The 20,400-nt window shown below is 42.5% G+C and overlaps 1 protein-coding gene across 1 annotated transcript in view; it reads right to left on the reverse strand.

The window, feature by feature from the left end:
• Nucleotides 1-4,140: 4,140 nt before the first annotated feature.
• huwe1 (HECT, UBA and WWE domain containing E3 ubiquitin protein ligase 1) overlaps nucleotides 4,141-20,400 on the reverse strand; it is a 48,116-nt gene continuing 31,856 nt past the window's right edge. Inside the window, exons 57-82 of the mRNA XM_020619988.1 lie at nucleotides 18,573-18,662; nucleotides 17,787-17,947; nucleotides 17,632-17,674; nucleotides 16,404-16,775; nucleotides 16,027-16,237; nucleotides 15,437-15,558; nucleotides 15,127-15,344; nucleotides 14,584-14,975; nucleotides 13,796-14,432; nucleotides 12,880-13,600; nucleotides 12,025-12,116; nucleotides 10,854-11,010; nucleotides 10,605-10,737; nucleotides 9,930-10,132; nucleotides 9,575-9,828; nucleotides 8,755-8,857; nucleotides 8,058-8,207; nucleotides 7,692-7,937; nucleotides 7,482-7,599; nucleotides 7,253-7,393; nucleotides 6,876-7,163; nucleotides 6,557-6,662; nucleotides 6,173-6,290; nucleotides 5,576-5,757; nucleotides 5,082-5,272; nucleotides 4,141-4,981 (exon numbers count right to left, since the gene is read on the reverse strand). Coding sequence (XP_020475644.1) covers nucleotides 4,879-4,981; nucleotides 5,082-5,272; nucleotides 5,576-5,757; nucleotides 6,173-6,290; nucleotides 6,557-6,662; nucleotides 6,876-7,163; nucleotides 7,253-7,393; nucleotides 7,482-7,599; nucleotides 7,692-7,937; nucleotides 8,058-8,207; nucleotides 8,755-8,857; nucleotides 9,575-9,828; nucleotides 9,930-10,132; nucleotides 10,605-10,737; nucleotides 10,854-11,010; nucleotides 12,025-12,116; nucleotides 12,880-13,600; nucleotides 13,796-14,432; nucleotides 14,584-14,975; nucleotides 15,127-15,344; nucleotides 15,437-15,558; nucleotides 16,027-16,237; nucleotides 16,404-16,775; nucleotides 17,632-17,674; nucleotides 17,787-17,947; nucleotides 18,573-18,662 — 5,552 coding nt within the window. The 3' untranslated portion in view covers nucleotides 4,141-4,878. The remainder of the gene's footprint in view (nucleotides 4,982-5,081; nucleotides 5,273-5,575; nucleotides 5,758-6,172; nucleotides 6,291-6,556; nucleotides 6,663-6,875; nucleotides 7,164-7,252; nucleotides 7,394-7,481; nucleotides 7,600-7,691; nucleotides 7,938-8,057; nucleotides 8,208-8,754; nucleotides 8,858-9,574; nucleotides 9,829-9,929; nucleotides 10,133-10,604; nucleotides 10,738-10,853; nucleotides 11,011-12,024; nucleotides 12,117-12,879; nucleotides 13,601-13,795; nucleotides 14,433-14,583; nucleotides 14,976-15,126; nucleotides 15,345-15,436; nucleotides 15,559-16,026; nucleotides 16,238-16,403; nucleotides 16,776-17,631; nucleotides 17,675-17,786; nucleotides 17,948-18,572; nucleotides 18,663-20,400) is intronic.

Below are 20,400 nucleotides of genomic sequence, written 5' to 3' on the forward strand. Positions count from 1 at the left end.
TTTCCGTTTTTGGTGAAATTGTTGTTTATTATTGAGATGATAGTTGAAAGTGGTGTTGTAGTGGACTACATTATATTCAGAGGTGTTCCTACTATTCTGACCCTCTCATGTATGTAGTTGGACAGGACAAAAATATAGAGACACCTCTAAATATAATGTAGTGCAGTACAACACCACCTTCAACATGAAGGAAAAAAGAGCGGTGATGTGTAACTTTACAAGGGGAAAGAGAGAGGTGACGGGCAACAAAGCCAGAGACAAAGAGAAGCGGCCAGTCAGAGGCCGAACAACTGTGTGTTCCAACAAGGCCTGTTCATTGGACTGCGCTGTTCCTGGGTCGCTGCTGTGACCAGCATTAGGAGACCCATTGTTCCTCTTAAAGTCATTAGGTGGCTGAGAGGTCAGCCAGTCGACTCGTTAATCACTCGCTAATTCAAGGGACTCTGGTTAGGTTTCCTGCCATGCTCAGAGTGACCCAGATATAACCAGCACACATCTCATTATGCACGTGAATTGCATGGAAATAGCTAAGTCAGCCTCAGACAGATGTGCGGTATGCCGTAGGTCAGAGCACCATCAAAGATAAGTTATTGTTGTCAATGGAAATTCAAAACAAGGACGGGCAAACAGACGTGGAATGGTAATTGTGTGCAAACAAATTCTCATCATTGATATTCAAAGTAAGTTTTGCATAAAATTTGTTCAGTGTGCCACCATGTTAAAACGAAGGAATGACTTTCATGTTTACTAGTTTACCGCCTTCAAAGCTTATGCCCTCCAAAAATAGAAAATGTATTTACTTTGTCCTTTAACTTGCATCACCGAGTCATGCAAGAAATTAAATAATTAGCTTTTTTTTCAATGCAGAGTAACGCGATAGCCATGAAAATGTCACCAAGAAAAGAAATCTTTCTGTGGTGTGAACATTTCCATGCGGTTTATGGAAAATGTTCTTTATATCAGTTGGTGCCATCAAATCCTTCTGTAGTTACTGCCTCCTGCTACATTACATCTCTCTCAGCGGTTAAACAATACTCTTCAAATGATAACCTTCATAGTTCACTGCATTACACGATCTGTAATATGAGAGCGCTGAATTTCATGCAGTGTGTAAAATGCCACAAGGTGCCTATTGCCGTGCCACTGGAGGGGAGGGGAGGAAGAAGCTTGAAGGGGAGGGGGGTTGCAGATGCCATCAGGTAAATAGATAGTGACCACAGATACCTGAAAGCTAAGATATAGTAAAGACTCTGACCATTACAGTAAACAGATGGTCACTTCTGCTTTGGGTCTAAATTCTGTGGTCTCTGTGCTTGTGTAAATGACCAAAGGCCAGCTTATATGCATACCCACCTGAGCCCAACTTACTCCACAGCTGACTCTCCTGAAAAGACAAAACACACACAACTGTATCACTACTTGAAAAACAATGTGAAGGATCATCACTGCAAGGGGATCAGCTCCCGTTTCTGCTGTTTTCCTCCCCAGTCCTCATCAGGCAGAGCAGATAGCAGCCTAATCAGGAGATGACGACAAAAGCGACAGATTCACAGCAGCACATAACACCCCTGCCCCCAACCTCGGTCACACTGCTGTCAGAAGTGAGCGCAGCTCCTGTCCACCTTCATACATCAAACTTCTCCTTTATCTACACATTTGTTGCAAGAAACCAGAAGAGAGAGAACTTTAAAAATGTAACAGTTTGAGTCTAATTAGCAAGTTTCCACTTACTTTATATTTGGAACACCTATCATGAACAAACCACACTGAATTAATGGGAAGAGACAATGACAAACTGTGAGCGTGGTGCTCACACCCTGCAAATAGCAATGCTGCTAACCGGCAACTGTTGCAAAGTAAGCCAGTGTTTGCTGATTATGGATTTTCATCAAGCCTGATGCAGAGGGCTGTAAAACTCTACTGGGACATGGGACTTGAATTCTGCAGAGAAAGTACTTACCCTATCTTCAGTTTTCTTCAGTATAAATATTGCTCTGGGTAATTAGAAACTGAACCACTTACTCTAATGAACGGATTTTTGTCCCTTTGCCCATTTGGCCTCTGAGCTGAAGGCCTTTATCATTTTGCCCTGAGTGCTGTAATATTGTGATTTATTTCACAGACACTGGAGATAGCAGCAGCAAAATGTATTAGGTTGAGAGCTTTCTGGTTCATATACAAAGTAATCATCATTAATGCACTCCACCAACCTTCCTTTCCTCCTCAGTGCCACTATAACTGATTAGAAGGGATCACTATTATTTGTGCACTGTTTACTACCGCAAAGTTTTGATTTTTAATGTAAATGACAGGCTCCAATTAATGTCTGCTGCCCTTTAAACAATTCAGTGGCGTTTATATCGCATATGAAAAACAGCTGAGGTACCAGTCTGATTAATTCTGAATTTGTTGGTTACTCGCTTGTAGACTGAAGTCATCAATGGCTTCAAACTGAGAGAAATAAAAAACAATTATTACAACAGTCACTCCTAAATTGTTCCCAAAGCATAAAATAAACGATACCACTGACTGTACTGGCAATCTGAATGCACTGACATAGAGATCACACATACACACGCATAGGAACAGCTCATTTTGGCACAGTCACTGACATCCCCATTTCTCACTGATAGTTATAGGAAAAGATGTTCAGACTGTTGTCATATAATTTCTTCGAGCTGAAATCTGAAAGCCCCTGAGTAACAGCAAAGTTAAGCTGTTTCTGAGGAGGGTGTGTGAAATCTGGGGCAAATTCCCTGCATGGATTGATTAATCATTTTTCTTTTAATTGCAAATCAAAGCCACCACACCGCAACAGATGCCTACCAAATATGCAAATCAAGTGTGGCTAGTAAAAACCTGCATCTGGACTTCTTACATGAAAAGAGGTGGGAAAGCAAACTCCTGGCTGGCCAATGGACTTAGTGTGGGGTCTGAAATCTCTACATGAGAGCAGTAATTTCATTTATCATGCCTCAGCATACACCAAATCAGACATGGATGCTCCCTATTCTGCAACCGATATGCATGTTTTCAGTGGGAGCTGGAGGTGATGAGAGGGTCAAAGGAACTGGCAATAGTAATGGGATTTTGATTTTCACTGTTGTAGCACCTTTTCAAGTGGAACAAATTCAGCAAATAGGAACTGGTGAGGGAAGATGGATACGCAGAGAGGACTGAAAAGGGACAGGTGCAAACTGGAGACATGTCAGGAGCAGCAAAGAGCCACACAGGGAGGCGAACCCAGAGAACAAACAAGTGTTCTTTAACAGCTTCATAGAACACAAAGTAAAAATGAAGTGCTACAGGGTCGGGGCAGTTTTCTATCAACTGCTGGCATGGACTGGTTAACACCAAAGTAATTAACAGACCATTTAAACGGTAGTTATTTTGGTTGATCCCAGCAGGAACAGAAAACATTTCTTAATCCCTTACAGTAGAGTCTCAGGTAGCCATGTGCAGTAGCAGGACCCTGGAACTAGCTGACCTTAACGGAACACAGTTGTTTTTAATGTTAACAAGTACAGAGTTGCTTTTCCTGCAATGACATCTATGTCAGAAAAAAGGTTTAATTTTCATCCCTGATGTTCTGCGGGAACACAAAGATGAAATCTGAGACCTTAGTCAAAATACATTGTGCCATGATAAGAAATCAAACTCTCTCCTTCTGCTCTTTGGTACCGAGAAGCTGGCAAAAGAAGGGGCACTATGGGCTCTATGACTTAATCCCAGGTAGAGACAGTTGAGTTAGCAGGGCATACTGGGTCAGTGTCAGAGTACTTCTGCAGTGAGCTCCCATTAGTCTCCCAAGTGATTGTTTTAACCAAACAACTTCAGGCAGTTCATAAGAAATGTACCCGACGATGGCATCAGTTCTCAGGAAGTTACTAAGCACAAGTGATTTTGTCAGGAGGGAAAGTTCAGTCTGATTCACCGCTGGGACGCATGTATGTGCAAACTATGGGACTGGTTTCACTTGTCACCTGAAGCGTCAATCGTAAAGCTGCCAACAGAATTTTCTTTTGGTAATTTTTCAAGGTTAACCAATATCTTTGTGTGACTACACAGAACCGACATTAAATTCTGATAGAATGAATTCACAGCTGGAAATGGCAAAACACTTAAAAGAGACAATGAACGCAATTTTATACATTTATTCATGTAGTTATTCCACTCCGATTCAAAGGCTCAAGGCTGGGTCAGCGATTTAATAGCCAAAAATACTCTAGAATTTATGATTAATGTTTTTATCTCCAGGTTTTCTCTTCATTTTTTGTACCATTCTTCCTTAAAAATGCCACAAAACTTCGAAAAGTGCATTTTTGTGAATATCTCCAAAACTTCTCAAGATGTTCATTAACCCCCCAAATAAAAATGTTCCCCATCATCAAGGCTTGAGGTCACAAATTTGCAACAAGAAACCACCAACATTTTCCCCAAACGTTTTATAACCATCCTGTTCAAACACTCTTTTTCTCTTTTTACACAGCCAGAGAACAAAAAAAGATTAAACATAATAAACTCCCAAACCTTTGTACAGAGAAATCAAACTAAATGAAGAAAATGTCTCTTATATTAGTCCATGTTTTATCCATTGAATCCACACTTGCATTTGTCATTAAACTGGGAAGGGAGACAACTGTGTCAACATGAGGCTCTCTGTGTTGTATGTAATATCAATCAGTCCATTTCTCTTGCTGGTTTTATCTGCTTTATGTGGAATTGAAACCATTAAGTCTAGGCCATTCAAAAAGTAATCCAGTAATGTCTGGGATAGTGTGTGCGTGCATTCAAAGGTTATCAGTGTGAATGTGTCATGAGTAGGCAAACCTAAGTCAAATGTCTGTATGCACGTCTGTGTGTTAAGAGAGTCTCAGTTTAAGCCAGTCCAAATCCCTCTGAGCATTCCTGAATGGCCAGCAGCAGCATGTGTCTCAGCTTCTCATAACTCTCATAGGCTGGGAGGTCCAGCTGGTTAAAGCTGAGAGTGGACAAAGAGAAAAATTATTAACTTTTCATAATTTTGAACCTTTTGGGATATGTATAGTTATTTATCCCTTGTAAAAGTGCTATTCATCTACCAGGTATGAGCTGATGGCAGGCGGTCAGTGGAGCGATCGTCACGGTGGATCTGGAATTTCTGGATGCCATTCATGCCCTCCAGAGCAGCAAAACCTTGAAGGGGAACCTTGGACGTGCCAGTAACAAACTGGAGGAACTTGGCCCGGTCTGCCTGGTCAAAGGACCGCAAGGCTCTCCAGAACCACTGGATCTAAAGGGAAAAAAAGAAATAACTTATGTCAAAAGCAGGTGAGCACACTTAAAGCGTCTTCACACTATTTACAGTATATTTAGTTCCACAAATAAAACATGGACACATCAGGTCTACTGAACTAAAACACAATCTGACCTGAAACCAAATATCTGAAAACCTAAAATTTGGCAATGCAAGTACATTTGACTGAGGTGAAGAGGCCTTGAAAATATACTCGGTTGTCTTGTGAGCAAGTGGATGTTGGCAGCCATTTCAACAATACTACTACTACTAATGTTGAACATGCTTGTTCATCCATACCTGGATGGAGCTGGACTGGTATTTGTGATATTCAGTGTTAGCCTTTAGGTCATCAATGTCAATAGTGGGCAGGCCAGAGATGAGCAGTTCCAGCTCCTGCTCAGTGAAGATGGAGATCAGCCTTTTGGGGATGATCTCATAGAACCCCTCAAGGAAAGCTGCCAGCTGCTTGCGGATTGCACCTAGAAAACAAGCAAGTATTCACTCAGGGATATTTTGTAGTAGTGGCAACATTCTTTATTTCACAGCAACTAACATCATGGTTTTAACTGATCCTGTAGCAGTTTTGTTTCCAATTAAGCCACTAAAAATTCCAAGCATTACTGAATTATGTGTTTGAGCTGCAGCTGGATGCTGCTGCTTAGGATAACTCAGCCATCTTGCAGAGAGAAGATGCCTTAAGCAGTCTGCTGCATATTGATGAGTTCATCAATCATCAGAATTTAACGGTGCTGCCACCTAGCGGTTTCTTTGTGCATTACTGAACATATTTCCCCTGAACTTTTAAAATCACATCTGTTGATTAAAAGAATCAATCCATTTGCATTGCCTGATTGTTTTTGTCAGTATGGATACTAATACCACATCCAATCTCACCTGTCATCTTCATCTGGCATACCAGGTGCACATACTCTTTTTTGTTTTCCTCTGTGACCAGAATATTGGCTCCATTTGGCTTGAGGTCTCTCACCTCACATACTCCAAACTCCTGGACCTACACACACAGTGCATGAAGACTTTCAGCAACACATCTTCAGATCAATATTGCGCTGCCAGTCAAATGTCCACTAACAATTATTTATTGTCATAAGATTTCCAAATACACTTTTTAAGCACTTATAAGAATAAAAGGGTTGTATATGGGATTCAAGCCCTTAAGGCACTGTCCCAGTCTTAACAGTTATGGAGAGAACACAACACAACCATTAACTTTCCATTAACAATTTGAAGCTAATGGGAAAACAGAGAATAGACACCAACCTCTGTGCTGAATGTTAGCTCATAGCCCAGTGTGGACACATCATTCTCCAACAAGTACACCAAGCCCTGGAAGAATGGGTAGTCCTCGCTCTCCATGTCAGTGTACCTGGTTAATGCCACAGAAATACATAGATATTAGTCACATATTCAAAAAACAAACTGTTCTGTAGCAAAAACAAGACAACTAACCAGCTCTCTGGTTACCACAACATTTCGTTAAGAAATCAACATGGCAGGTTTTGTTACAATTATTAATGTCTTTGGAAATGTATGTTGAACAATTACGTTACATGGCTGAGATTGTCAGTAGCTCAAATACCTGACACTCTTACCCAAGATGTGTTTGTAGAAACTGCGAGTGAAGTAGCACTCCAATAACCGATTATCATAGACTGCCTTGGCTACCACACGACCCACAAACTTGAAGTAGCTGAGGTGGTTGGGGTTGCAGTGAGAAGAGGGGTTGATGGTGTAGGTGACGCGGTCACCTGGTGAAGTACGGAACAGTGCGTACATAGGGTTGAACATCTCCCGGGAGATGATCATGTACCATTCCCTCAGCAGGCCACCAGCATCCTGGCCCTCTTCCCCTTCAAACACAATGTACCTGTCAGGGAAGGGGAGCAGAATGTGACTCTGATTGAGACTCTGAATTGAGAGGACATGCGGGTGGATAAAAGGATAATAGAACTTTACAGCCTATTCTTCATGTCCTCTGGGCTCTTGCGATGCAGCTCCCTGTAGGAATCCTCAAAAACATGATCTCTCCTCACATGCACAGCCATGTCCTCCTTCCTCAGGCCTTCATCCAGTCGCTCCAACTCCTGGCGGAAGTATCTGCAGTGATGGTCAGGAAGACCAGAGGGTTATATGAAAAGCCAGTAACTGTCTGACAGTGTATGACAAGGGTCAAATAATCCCTTACTTCCTCTTAACATCAAAGTCCAGGATGCGTATGTAGTCAACCAATACTGCAAAAGGTCCATCAGCCAAGTGAGTGGTAGACTGGCGCAGGATCTGGTTAAGCACTGTGCGGTGAGTTTCTAACAGGAGGAAGAAGGAGTCTTGTTAGACATTATGGTACAAAATGCAGGAACCAAGCTTTATTCTTCTCACTGAATTTGTTCAGGCTCACCAGCAAAGCGAAGGAACTTCTGGGTGTCTGGTGGCAGGTTTGAAGAAATGTGCATGGAGGATGGTTCCCTGGAAAAGAATGGGTCTAGGGATGAAGGTGTGGCAGGTGTAAGTGGTGCTGGAGACAGTGGTGGAGGCTCATCCTTGATGTGAGAAAGCTGGCTCTCCCGGGTGTCTCTCACAGGAGGTTTGCTTTCTCTTTCCGTGGCATGGACTAGGAAGAATGCCTCCACAGCCGGCTGCAGAACTGCAGAAAGAAAAAATATCATTACAGAAACGCATCACTGAACCATGTTCCTTCAACTGACCTGAGCACTTCATAAAATCATATAGCACAAAGAAATTTATTCAGAAAGACTCCACCTACCCAATACAGCATGCTGGTCATGGGACTCCTCCAGCTCTTTCAGGCACTCCCCAAGCATGTCCCATAGTTCATCCAACAGCAGCTGCTCACTGAGCAGAGGGAGATCTGGAAGTCTCTCCTCAGTTTCTGATTGCCCATTTCCTTCTTCATCTGAAAACCAAGTTCCAATATAAACTCAACCATTGCATCAGTTATGCTGTTACTACCTATACCACCTAGCAGTTCTTATGCCTGCTACAGCGCTGGTGAACAAGTCATATTCATCTATTTATAATTAAACAGCTTGAGTTACTACTGCTGCTCCATCTGATTTAGAAGCAATTAATCCTAGCCATGACAAAGGTCAGTATTCAGGCTATCAAAATCCTGTATTAGAACAGGACAGACATGTTCAACATGTTGAAACATAACCTACTCCTCTAAAACTAAGCAGAAACCACAAGCCCTGGAATATCTATGTACAAATTACCTACATTATGTCCCTTGTCACCTCTGTACAGTGTAACCAATAAAGTGTGCCATTTCTCACTATGAGTTTAAATTCATTATGCACCTACTGGTAAAAACCAAAAAGCATTTTATAAGAAAAACATTGGCACATTGTGTTCACTGAATGTGGGGTCATTTAGTGAAAAAAACACAGCAAACCAGTGGGACATTTGACGTGTCATTAGCAGTTTGCAAGCGCAAAACATACCAAGAGGTGCAGGGTCTTGCTCTAGAGGAGAGGGCTGGTCCACATCCATTGGAGACTCATCTCTCTGGGCTGCTTGGGCTTCTGACATTGACTGCACCTCAGACTAAAGAAAATAAACCCAATAATTCATCTTGACTGATACTGCCATGCAAAATAACATTCCCACGATCCACAGAGAGGAGAGGAACTGGGACTGAGCAAGGTAGGAGTGGGGGCTAAAAGCATGAAGCCAAGTCAGCGCAAAAAAAAACAAAAACAAACTCAGTGGAATAAATCAAACTGTTTGGAGCAGGCAGCACATACATATTTAGACCATTTCAACAGTAGAACATGTCAATATAAAGCCATGATATAGAATGCGGTGGATCAACAATATCTGTTCTTCTGCTGGGGCTGTCTAAGTTCATCATGACAGCAGAGTAGATGTCACTATGATAAACCCTTTGAGGTTGTAGACAATAGGTTGACTGTACACTACACTGTTGTTTCCAAATAAGTCAATAAAACAGCATAGAAAGGTTTAATCCGTTATTAATAAAAAGAAAAATGTGCATTCCAAGTAATGGAAGCTTATGAATTTCCAAAATGCACAAAGCCAGTACAGGTAAAACCAAATTAGACACAAAGTATGTTAGTAGCTGTTAGCCATTTCACAGCATTTATCTTCTTGAATGACCGTCACAGTGATTTTGAAATAATACTGTGGGGGTCATGCTATGTTGTCACTGTACTTGTTTTTAGCTTTCAAATGGTCTCCTACTGTATGAGTGTGCAATGTATGAGAAGGAGTATGCCTGCTGTCAGTGCAGCCCATGCTAACCGTGGCAGCAGCAGCCGTGCCAGCAGGGGGGGCAGCACCAGCAGGGGCATGAGGGGTTGCCACTGAAGATCCAGCAGTGGCAGCAGCAGTGGCGGCAACAGCGGCAGAGGCAGCAGAGGCAGCGAGTGGGGGGGCCTGTTGGAGCCGGCGTGCCCGCTGACCCTCTCTCACCATCTGGATGATGGCATCAGCCTCAGCCTCCAGCTGACGCACTGCAGCCTGTATGCTGCTGGCTGAGCCCAAACTGGTGGAGCCTAGCCATTCAAAGAGAGAGGATAGGAGTTTTATTATGATGCATCACCAGGATACCGTACGCAGACAACAAGAATACCATGCATACATAACATTTTAATACCTAATCGCCCTGTCTGCTTGGCTTTCTTGTTGGCACGCCGCGTGTCCTCACGGAGCTGGATAATGACCTGCAGCACTCGCAGGAAAAACTTCTGTGTTGATGTCTTGGACGTAAGTGAGCTCATGCAGGGAAGCTGTAGCTCACGGCCTCCCAGTGTGCGCTTCTGTGCAGCCACAATCACCACACTCTCTGACCCATCAAACCTGTGCCCCAACCAACAAACACATATGAGGTAAAGTGTATAACTTATGATGTAATTGTCATTACATAATATAATTTTACTTGAGTTTATTAAACTAGAGTTTAGTTTACACAAAATCTGCCAGTCTCCCTCACAATCATGCTGACAACCTAATGATACTAGAGCCATCTTTCCACTACCACCAGTAATCTTCCTGTACTCAAGCTATTGACCCAGGCTTCCTGGCCCCAGTCCACCTTTGTGTATCCATTGCACAGCATGAGCACTGATCCTGCAGAGGGTGTCAGGGAGCTGCCTTCCGTGTTACCACAACAAACATCGACGACATTTTTGATGTACGCCACTGGGCGCATGGGCCCAAAAAACGAGTACAAACTAAGTGAAAGACAACCAAAACATGCAAACCCTGGTACAGCATGGATACTGGTGGCAGCAGAAAGACATCATATGTGGCCCAGTCATCACTGGCTAACCTGCTGGTCATCTTGCCCTTGAGCCTGGCTGAGATGGAGGAATCCTCGGGAGGGGCATCTGGAGAATGTGAATCAGCTTGCGCCCTTCTCTGCTGCTCCAAGTTGTACTCTCTAAGTTCAGCCAGTAATGTGCCTGAGAGAGAAAATGTTAAAAAGTGTAAGATAAAAAAAAACAAAAACAAAAAAAACCCTGAATTTGCTTAAATAGGAGCACGAAAACTGGCATCTGTGTAATTGCCCGGCACTGACCGATCTGTTTGCAAAGAGTGTATCCAAGATGCCTGGCTCCACTGAGCAGCAGTCTGAGCACAGTGTCTCTGGTGGCACCGTCTCCTCTAGATAGCTGCAGCAGAATGTTAGCTGCATCCTCCAGACCCTCCTCTGAACATGAGTGAGAGGTCAACACCTTGTAAAAAAGGAGAAAGTTTATTTAAAAATACATCAGGGATTATCCAGGTATTTGTAAAGGTACAAACCTTAGTCTTTTTTTCTTTAAATCTTGTTTCATAAAGATAATGCCCATTTGGGTCACAGTACAGTGTCTAAAACTTAATTCTCCTAAGACTATCGATGTAACATATGGTGAATCACAAAATGTTGGGCTAACTAATCCATCTGGCTACCAAATGTGTATAAATCTAGGTTCTAAGACTTGTGGCTGCTACAGGGTCGTGCTGCTGTTGCTGCTCCTGGTGTTTAAGCAGCATACCAGAAAGCTTCAGAGAAGCTACACCAGTGTGCATCTTTGAAAAGCATCTTAGAACGCGTTTGTTTCCTTAGGCTTTCTTGTAATCTTTTACTTATGGGTCCTTGTTCTGAAAAGTGCTATATAATAAAAGGTTGTTTATTTTTTTTTATACTAACAGGAGTTCATATAGCTAACCACCTGACCAATTAATACTCAATCCATCCACCACCACAGATCAAAGTGGTGTGACAGGTTCTTTAGTGTGTGAGATAAATGCACTACATGGCTTTTATGACTTGAATTATGCTGCAGATTTTCATGAAAAATTACATTAAAGGAAGTCCACTGGTGTCAGCAGAATTTTTCCTGGAATATATTTTATGTACCTACACATAGCATATTTTGGGGTTTCTTTCCTGTATTCATAATGACAACAGTTCAGAACACACATTTTTGGTTTGAGGCTTTGGGGATCATGCTGCTCATCAGCTGGAGCCCCTGTAACCTAAGGACATTTAACTTCTGTTGAGTGTTTGAGCTACAGATGACATTTTTATTATACAATTTTCACGCAGATTTATGACAGTTTGGAAATATTTTTGTTTCATTGTCTGAATTGATCCTGAGCAGAGGTTAACCAGATTAAAATCTTGAAAAATTGAGTTAAGCTACATTTTTCCATGAGCAGTAATAGACACACATTTCATGATGAAAGCACATTTCTCTCCATACCTCCACAGAGAGCTGAAGTTGTTTCTCTGTGAGTCCAGTCGAAGCCATCTTGCCGTCACTCTCCATAGTGCTAGTAGTGCCCCTCTGTTTCCCTGTTTTGGGGGAAAAAATAGACATTATTTTCTACTAAAATCTGTGTTATGTTGTAAAACAGTGAGTTCACACGTAGTAATTCAAAAAGATGGACCAGTAGCAGCTGTCATTTGCAGTGAATAAGACCAGACATTGTAGCACTGTGCCCCTCCATGGCCCTGGACAGATTCAAAAAGTAACTAGCTACACTACTGGAGGAAGCTGGAGAAAGCTCAGTTTTATCAAATATCCTCTGGTGCAGTGAGGGTGACAGCCAATTATCTTGATTGTAATGGAAACCGTACAAATATTTATGTACTTGTTACACCTTCCTCTTACATATACATACTTATTTCCAAACTGAATCATTGTACAAACCCACACAACACATCTCGCATGTAAAATGACCTGTACAGTCATTGTAGTGTTTGTTCTTTTGGAAATGTCCTGTATACATCTACTACTTCACTCTACTACATGAAGGTATCTTACACAAAATATGGGAAATTTATCACTGCAATCTCCAGCTTCCCAATGCTCTAGCACATGTTTTTAATAAACTACCAACATACGTAGCTATATATATTATAGTACTAGGGGTACATCAGAAAACAACTGTCCAGTTGGAGCAGAGTATATAAATTATTATTATTATTGTTAAAATTACCGTACAAGCTTAACACAACCCCAACTGATTCACTGAAGGACAGCCAGCTACTTTGTATTGGTGATCATTGTCCATGTGAACTAATGACATACTATACTGAAGTAAATTAACAGTACCTGTGGAGGTTGTTCCAGTGGACGTGGGTATACAGATTGTTGTAGAAGATGTCTGGGAGGCTGCTAAAGTTGTCCCTGAGGATGCACCCTGGGCTGCAGCTCCCACAGAGGCCCCAGGGCCTGTCACAGTGGGCTGGGTAGAGCTCGCTGACACCACACTCTGTGTTGTAACAGGGGCTGTGGCTCCTGAGCTGGTTGCTGTGTTGGGGATGGCAGCCTGTGGGGTGGGGTGTCCAGCAGGCACCTCGGTGGCCTTGTTGTCTGGAAGGGCAATGGATATGAGGGAGAGCAGACGCAGCAGCTTTTCAGTGAGTAAAGAGCTCCGTCTGATTACAGGGTGGGACAGCATGTTCATCAGCTGGCCTAGAGGGGAGGTCTCCAGGCTGAACTGGGCCCCCTCAGCCTCTGAACTTCCCCCCAGAGGCACTGTCTTCATAGAGGCTTTACCCTTGCGGCTGACATTCATGTTGTCCAGCTTGACCAGCAGGTCCCAAAAATCAGTGGAAATTCCTAAAGACTGGGGAGTAGCAGAAGAGGAGCTCAAGGAGTTTGGGGTGTTGGAGGCAGTGGAGCTGGGGTTGCTCTGAGATTGCGACCCTGACCTGGAGCCCCCACCTCCACTTCCTCCCCCAGAGGAGCCTGAACACAGACGAGAGTCCAGGTCAGAAGACGATGTTGACAGATCCTTACAGCGTTGTTGAGTGAAGTGGCTAGGGAACACCTAGAGAGAAAGACAAGGGGCAAAAAGGACAAACTATATCATAAGTCATCCATCCATCCATCCATTATAGATACCGCTTATTCCTGAAAAGGGTTGCAGGGCATCATAAGTCAAACTAACTTTTTTTATTTAAACTTTTTACAGCAAATATACGCATGATGTGGCAGATATAGCTGAAGATAGGTGAACCCTGACCTTAGCTAGCTGGATAAGTGTGTCCAACACATGTCGACAGACCACTGGAGCAGCTTGTGGGTGGATGTGGACAGTGGAGCCTCCACCTCCAGCACATGTGACACCCGCAGCAGTGCCTGACACTCCTCCTAGTGTTCCTGCAGAACCTCCAGTTGAGTGCCGATCAGCATGCTTCCTACCAGATGCTCGCTGGATCTGGAAAATGTTTGTCCGGCAGCCCAAGGCTGCATCCATAGACACTGACAGCCAGGAAAGCTGGCTGGAGCTGCGAGATTCCACCCTGTTCAGCAGCTCCAAGGACGAAGATGAGGATGAAGAAGAGATGGAGGAGGCAGCGGAACTTTTTGCTCCACAGCCTCCCTGGAGGCTCCTCTTGCCACGAGAGTCTTCCAAGCGTGAGGTCTCCACACACACCTCACTCTCACTGCTGCGTTGGAGGATGGATAACAGGCTGCGAATGACCCACCCACGTGTCTGAGAGTGATAGCAGAGGTTCCTGAGCACACGGTGCAGGCGGCTGGTGTTGAGCTTTGGTTCATCCACAAAAAGCAGAACCAGCAGGCAGGACAATGCCTCATGGTCCAGCAGCAAGCGACCACGGAGACGCAACAAGGAGTCCACACTTGAGCTGGATGGTCTGATGAAACAAACAAAAAAAAAAAATTCACCTATTGAAAGTGCAGTATGATTTGATCAAGACCAGCTACAACAATTTCAATAACAGACATTTTTCTTGTCAAACAATTTTAATTCTCAAAATTGGCAATTAAATCACTATCTTCTATCACCTGTGGTTTGCTCCTCCACCCATCTGAAATGTGCCTCCTCTCTGCACAGCCAGTCGTGTGTACTGGACACCCCGGTTGCTGCCTAGTCGACTGGTGAAGGCTGGTGAGCGCAAGATGGCTGATAAAGCTGAAGATGAGCTATGACCAAACAGCCTTTCATGCATCAGTTGCCTCTGGCGTGCTTCTTGCTCTCTACGCAACGCAGCGGCTTCAGCAGCAATGTCTGGAGGCATGACAGCTAACACGCTGTCCTCCATGTCCTCTAGGACACTACGCCTGAGCTCTGAGGGCAGAGTTTGGATGAAGGTCACTGGATCCAGAGGGGTGTCACCCTGTGGAGGCTGCTGGGCTAGCTCCCTACGCTGTTGCTCTGCACGTTGCTGGGCAAGAACCTAAGAAGACCAGCAACATTTTTATACAAAAATGAATTACCAGTGATGACTTCATTGATTTGACTGGAAATCAAGCTTTATCTTTTCTCTCCAGTTGGCAGATCTAAAGCTAAGCATTGTGTATTTCCACTACAATCTTTTACAGTCTCACCTCCTCCTGGATGGCAGGTGGTAAGGCTGCCAGGAACTCAGGGCTGACCTCGGTAACTCCTGGTCCTCCAAGTACAGGCGCGGTAGTGGAAGGCAGGCTGGTGGCAGGAGGACGGGAAGGTGGTCTGATGCCGAGCTGATTTTGCAGCACCTCTCGACGGATGTCTTCAGGAAGAGCTGCCAGGAAAGAGGGATCCACGCCCTCTGGCAGACTGATTCCTGCCAAGACAAAGTATCACAACAATTGAGTTGTAATATTTTAATAAAACTCTTACAATCTGCAGAAATAGTAGTGTACCAGTTCATTTTACCTGCAAGTGGGTCCTCCTCATTGCTAGTAGATGGAAGGGGCTCTTCCTGAATGGCCTGAGACTGGCTGTCAGCGCTATCACTCCTCGGCATTGTTTCTCCAGGAGATGAGACAGAAGTTGAGCTGTAAAGATAAAAACAGCTATTGGTAGTCAGCAAAAATGTGTGATGAGATACTAACCCCATTTACACATGGTCAGAATAAATAGGATGCATTTAGAGTCCAAGGTGAAGATTTACCCAAACCATGAGATGGTTTGTTTTGGCAAAGAGCTTTTAAGAAGGACCAAATGTACAAACTATTCTTAAAACCACTCAAACAACATACACAAATGTAATATTTCACACAACGTACCACAAACTCGACTTGTGTACAAAGTCAGAAAACTGAATGTTAACTGAAATGTTGCAAAAGACACCCACTTAAATTGCCTTTCGACTCATTTTGTTATTTGATCTGTGTTGTAATGGACTGAAATGGAAACTACATACATTGGCAACAACAGTGAGTAGACATCTTACACAATCTAACTTTTTAAATTATAACTATCTGGCCAAACAATTTGGTCATTATATGACACGTCAGGCTCACCCAGTCTCTCCATCTGTCTGCCTGTCGGTAAGTCCGCTCTCCCTGCTACCAGACAGCTCCTGAGACAGCTGGGCGGTCTGGGCAGAGCTGGGAGCAGCATCCTCTTGAGTAGCAGAGGCAGGGCTGCTGGTATCCATGGGTGACCCTTCCAGTTGTGACACACCCACTACAGCAGGTTCTGAGCTCTCCACAATGTCTGGACTTAGGGAGGCTGAGAACAAAAACATGTACATTCAAAGCATTGTAGCAAAATTCCTTTGTCAACTAATCTGTACTATTTCAGAACATTTTATGAGCTCGGCAACACCGGTGACATTACCGATACATATCCTTGCTGTTGGCCAGTCTGTATAAAGAGATTTTCAAAGTTAGTCTACCTTCCCTGCCTTCATCCAATGCTGCTCTTTCTCCACCACCTCCTCCGACTCTCTCACCGATTGTGGGTGCAGGGGACATTTCCATCTGAGATGCCTCCGCTTCACTGTTCGGCCGGTCAGCTTCCGACAAAGATGGAAGGCCAGCCCCTGCCAGAGCAGCCAGTGAGCTGGCATGCGATTCGGCCAGTAGCAGATCAGCAATTGGCTGGTGAACTTGCTGACTGATTGCAGTCTCCAGGGAGACTAGGGCCTGTTCATGAGGAGCAGGTGTGGTAGGAGTGACCTCTCCAGATGGGGGAGCTGTAAGGAAGCCCTCTGAGACCCTGGGTGGGTCCAGACATGACACTGTACCACCCTGAGCCTGTTCACCCTCTGCAACATCCAGAGAGAAAACCCATGTGAAGACAGGGACATAATATTTAGGCATTTCTGATTAGAGAAAAAAAACTTTACTGGTTCATTTTTCAGTGAATAAGCATGGATTAAAAAGTTGATAAACTAAATATTTAGAAAATACTACTGCATTAAGTGCTACAAGTGAATAAGTTTGTCTATGCTTAAAAAGCTACAAATGTTTTCTTGTTAAATGGATCGTTATATGACTTACACAGAAACAATGTGTTAATGACAAAAAAGAGCTCAAAGCAAGGCCACCAACAGAACAGAAACAATACTGATGAGTTACAAGTGCTACATAAATAAATTTGATTTTCTCTATAGATGCCAATGGCCTCTGATGAGGAAGGCAGTAAGTTGTATAGTTATCTCCTGAACGGGGTACACAATCCTGATCCCCAACAACAACACAACTTACTACCTCACCACAGCACAACCAAGTATAAAGAGAAAAATTAAAATCAATGAACACAAAAAGGAACATTATACACCAGAAATATAAATATGTTAGATTAGATGTTTAATACAGCAAAGTAGATGGAACATTTTCAGTTTATTATAAGAGCCATTTTCAAGTTAAGAGTAAATCTCCTTGGCAGCAGCTGCAGATGTCAAGCTGGAATGGCGTTGCCTTAAGAAAGACAGTAGACTGTATAGTTATCTCCAAGATCTGGTGTGATCCTAAAACTATACAAACTACTACCTCATCCCACAGCACGCTCTACTGGCAGCTTGCCTCTGGGTGCCTATCACTGAAGTGTGTCCATTTCAGACAGGTAAAAACATTTTAACATCAAAACAAAAATAAAGAAATCTATACAACTGCCATTACCTGCAGTGTTCTCTGTACCATTAACTGTTCCCAGTCCAGAACCCTATGGACAAAAACAGCTGACATTAGCAAAAAGCAAACAGAAGTCCTAAAAGATGAACACTGTCCATTATAAAAATTTCCTTCTACTACCAAACCAACACATATTTGCCAACCTGCAGGCCTTGATCCCTGGCCTGTTCTGCTCCAGAGGCCCGTCTCTCATTCTGCTTAGACTCCTCTTCCTCAGCCAGCTGGCGCCTCCTCTTCTCCCTACGTTCTTCCAGCTCCTCATCTCGCAAACTCTCCAGATGCTGCAGGATAGGCACTTTCACCACTAAAAGCAGACACAGGTGTCAGAGTTCATCCTTTATTGTAGCTCTAACTTAAGTGAGTAGCAATTAAAGTCCAATTAATACCATTTGTGTTTAAGACATTAAACCTAGTGCATAAAAACTATTTTCTTTGGCCACAAACTGGGAAGAATTTAGAGGTTAATGTGGGATTAAATTATATCAATCACGTCTGACTGCACCCTTGCTTCTTTCAACATTGTCCCACTCCCTCTGCTACAGTAGTTAGTAGTTAACACTGGCCAACAAATAAAGTCCAACTACTATTAACAGTCAACTGTCATGCTTTGGGTTTTCTAAGAATAACTCAACTAAAAAGCAGATCCTGATACTGTCTGAATTATTATTAAGTATACATAAAAAAAACATTTAAGCTGTAGTCACTGACGTCCTCTGTTCTTATAGTAAGCTACACTTCATCACATTACTTTATGAACATGAGTTAGTGCTCTACTTCTCAAAAATCTTTTCTCAAAGAATTACAGCTATCCCAAAAACTGTTATCTATAATTAGGAACTCACTTATAAAAATGTTTTTCATGATAAAATTATAAAAAAAAAAAAAAAGAAAAATCTTTGAGCTGAGTTTCAAGGCTTCAACCAACCCACCTGCTACACAGTCATGCATACTCTCAGCATCCAGCACTTTACACTCATCTGTCCATCTTGTTAAAGCAGTGGGGATACTCGAGAGGGTACCTAGAGAAACAGAAACATGTTAGGAATTCAGAATACTAGAGCTGTCCCAAATGGCACTTTTTGGGCTTCAGATATTCAGTGCCAATAAGTGGCAAATATTCTAATATTCGCCGCATGGTCAGGGGTGGGGGAATTTAAAGGGCAGATATTGTGCTGCAGCTAAAAGTACCTCTTTGCCCATCTGGCAGTACTTTGAGTTAAAAAAAAACAAACAAAAAAAGCTAATGAAAGTCATTGTGATATTTGATGCAGTACTTCTTTGATACGAGTGCCTGATAGTATTACCTGTGAATACATTTCACTCTGTTGGAAGGACAGAGAAGCACTCAGTTCACCCTGATTATTCAGTGGTTTTATGAAGTGATGCCTCTTTACCTCAAACAATCTTTGGGTAACAGCAGACAGCATGTTATCTGTTTGTTCACCGGCTGCAGCGAGGTCACAAACCTGACAACAGCGAGTTCCATTTTGTTCTGTCATCAATTTAAGTCATGGTGTTGACATCAATTAGTGACATCTGGTATGACCACACTGGATGTCATTTTAACCAGAAAGAGCAACGATCAGCAGAAGCTGCTACTTCACTGATTTCCACACTGAGTTTGATTTGATTTATTCTTTCAAACATGTAAAGACAGTCAATATGTCAACACACATAATTTCACACATATCCACAAATGCATTATCAATTTGCTTATACCTAGTACATGCTTGAACGGAGTAGGAAGAAGTTAGACTTATCTAGTCCTACCCCATAACATCATCTTACCATCATTGGTTTGCAAGCAGTATTACTACATGGATAATTTTGTTCTACACCACGCTAGTGATATCCTAAAAAATATTACAGACTGTTAACATTCTTACATAATTACATACTTTGATAATTATCTTCTACATCACACAAGTAGAAATATTACATAGTGTTAACATTCTTACACCACACCACAATGTTCCATCTGGTTAATCATTAAACCTGTTGTTGCATATATCTTGATTGACACATACCTTTATATTTACGTTTAAACTCATCAATTCTATTACTGTTTTTTATGTCCACACTTAAATTATTCCATAGTTTTACCCCACTTATGGAAATACAGAATCTTTTTTTGGTTGTACGTATAGCATGAATTTTATAATTTAACTGACCCCTTAAATTGTATCCCCCTTCCCTTTCATTAAATAGTTTTTGAATTCCACCAGGTAATAAATTGTTCCTGGCTTTATACATAAACACAGCAGTCTTATATCCCACTAAATCAAAAAATTTAAACAATTTAGACTGTATGAAAGCTACATTGGTGTGATCCCTATACCCCATCTTATGCACAATTCTTATCACTCTTTTTTGTAATATATACAATGGTTGAAGTGAGCTTTTGTATGTATTGCCCCAGTTTTCAACACCATACTCTAAGTATGGTAAAATCAATGAAGAATACAAAATGCGTAGTGCTTTCCCGTCCAAAATATATCTGATATGAGATTTCCAGGAGAATTTGTCATCAACTATGACACCTAGAAATTTAATTTCATATACTCGTTCTATATGCGCTCCCGCGATTTTCACTTGCAGTTCGTTATTTAGTCTACGATTCCCAAATACCATAAATTTAGTTTTATCCATATTCAGAGATAGTATATTGCTATCACACCATTTCTTTATCTTCTCAAGTTCCTGTGAAACCCGTCCAGAGAGTTGCTGTAGGTTTTCCCCAGATGCCCATATGGTAGT

The sequence above is a fragment of the Monopterus albus genome, unplaced genomic scaffold (genome assembly GCF_001952655.1).
Source record: "Monopterus albus unplaced genomic scaffold, M_albus_1.0 scaffold6.1, whole genome shotgun sequence".
Taxonomy (NCBI): Eukaryota; Metazoa; Chordata; class Actinopteri; order Synbranchiformes; family Synbranchidae; genus Monopterus; species Monopterus albus.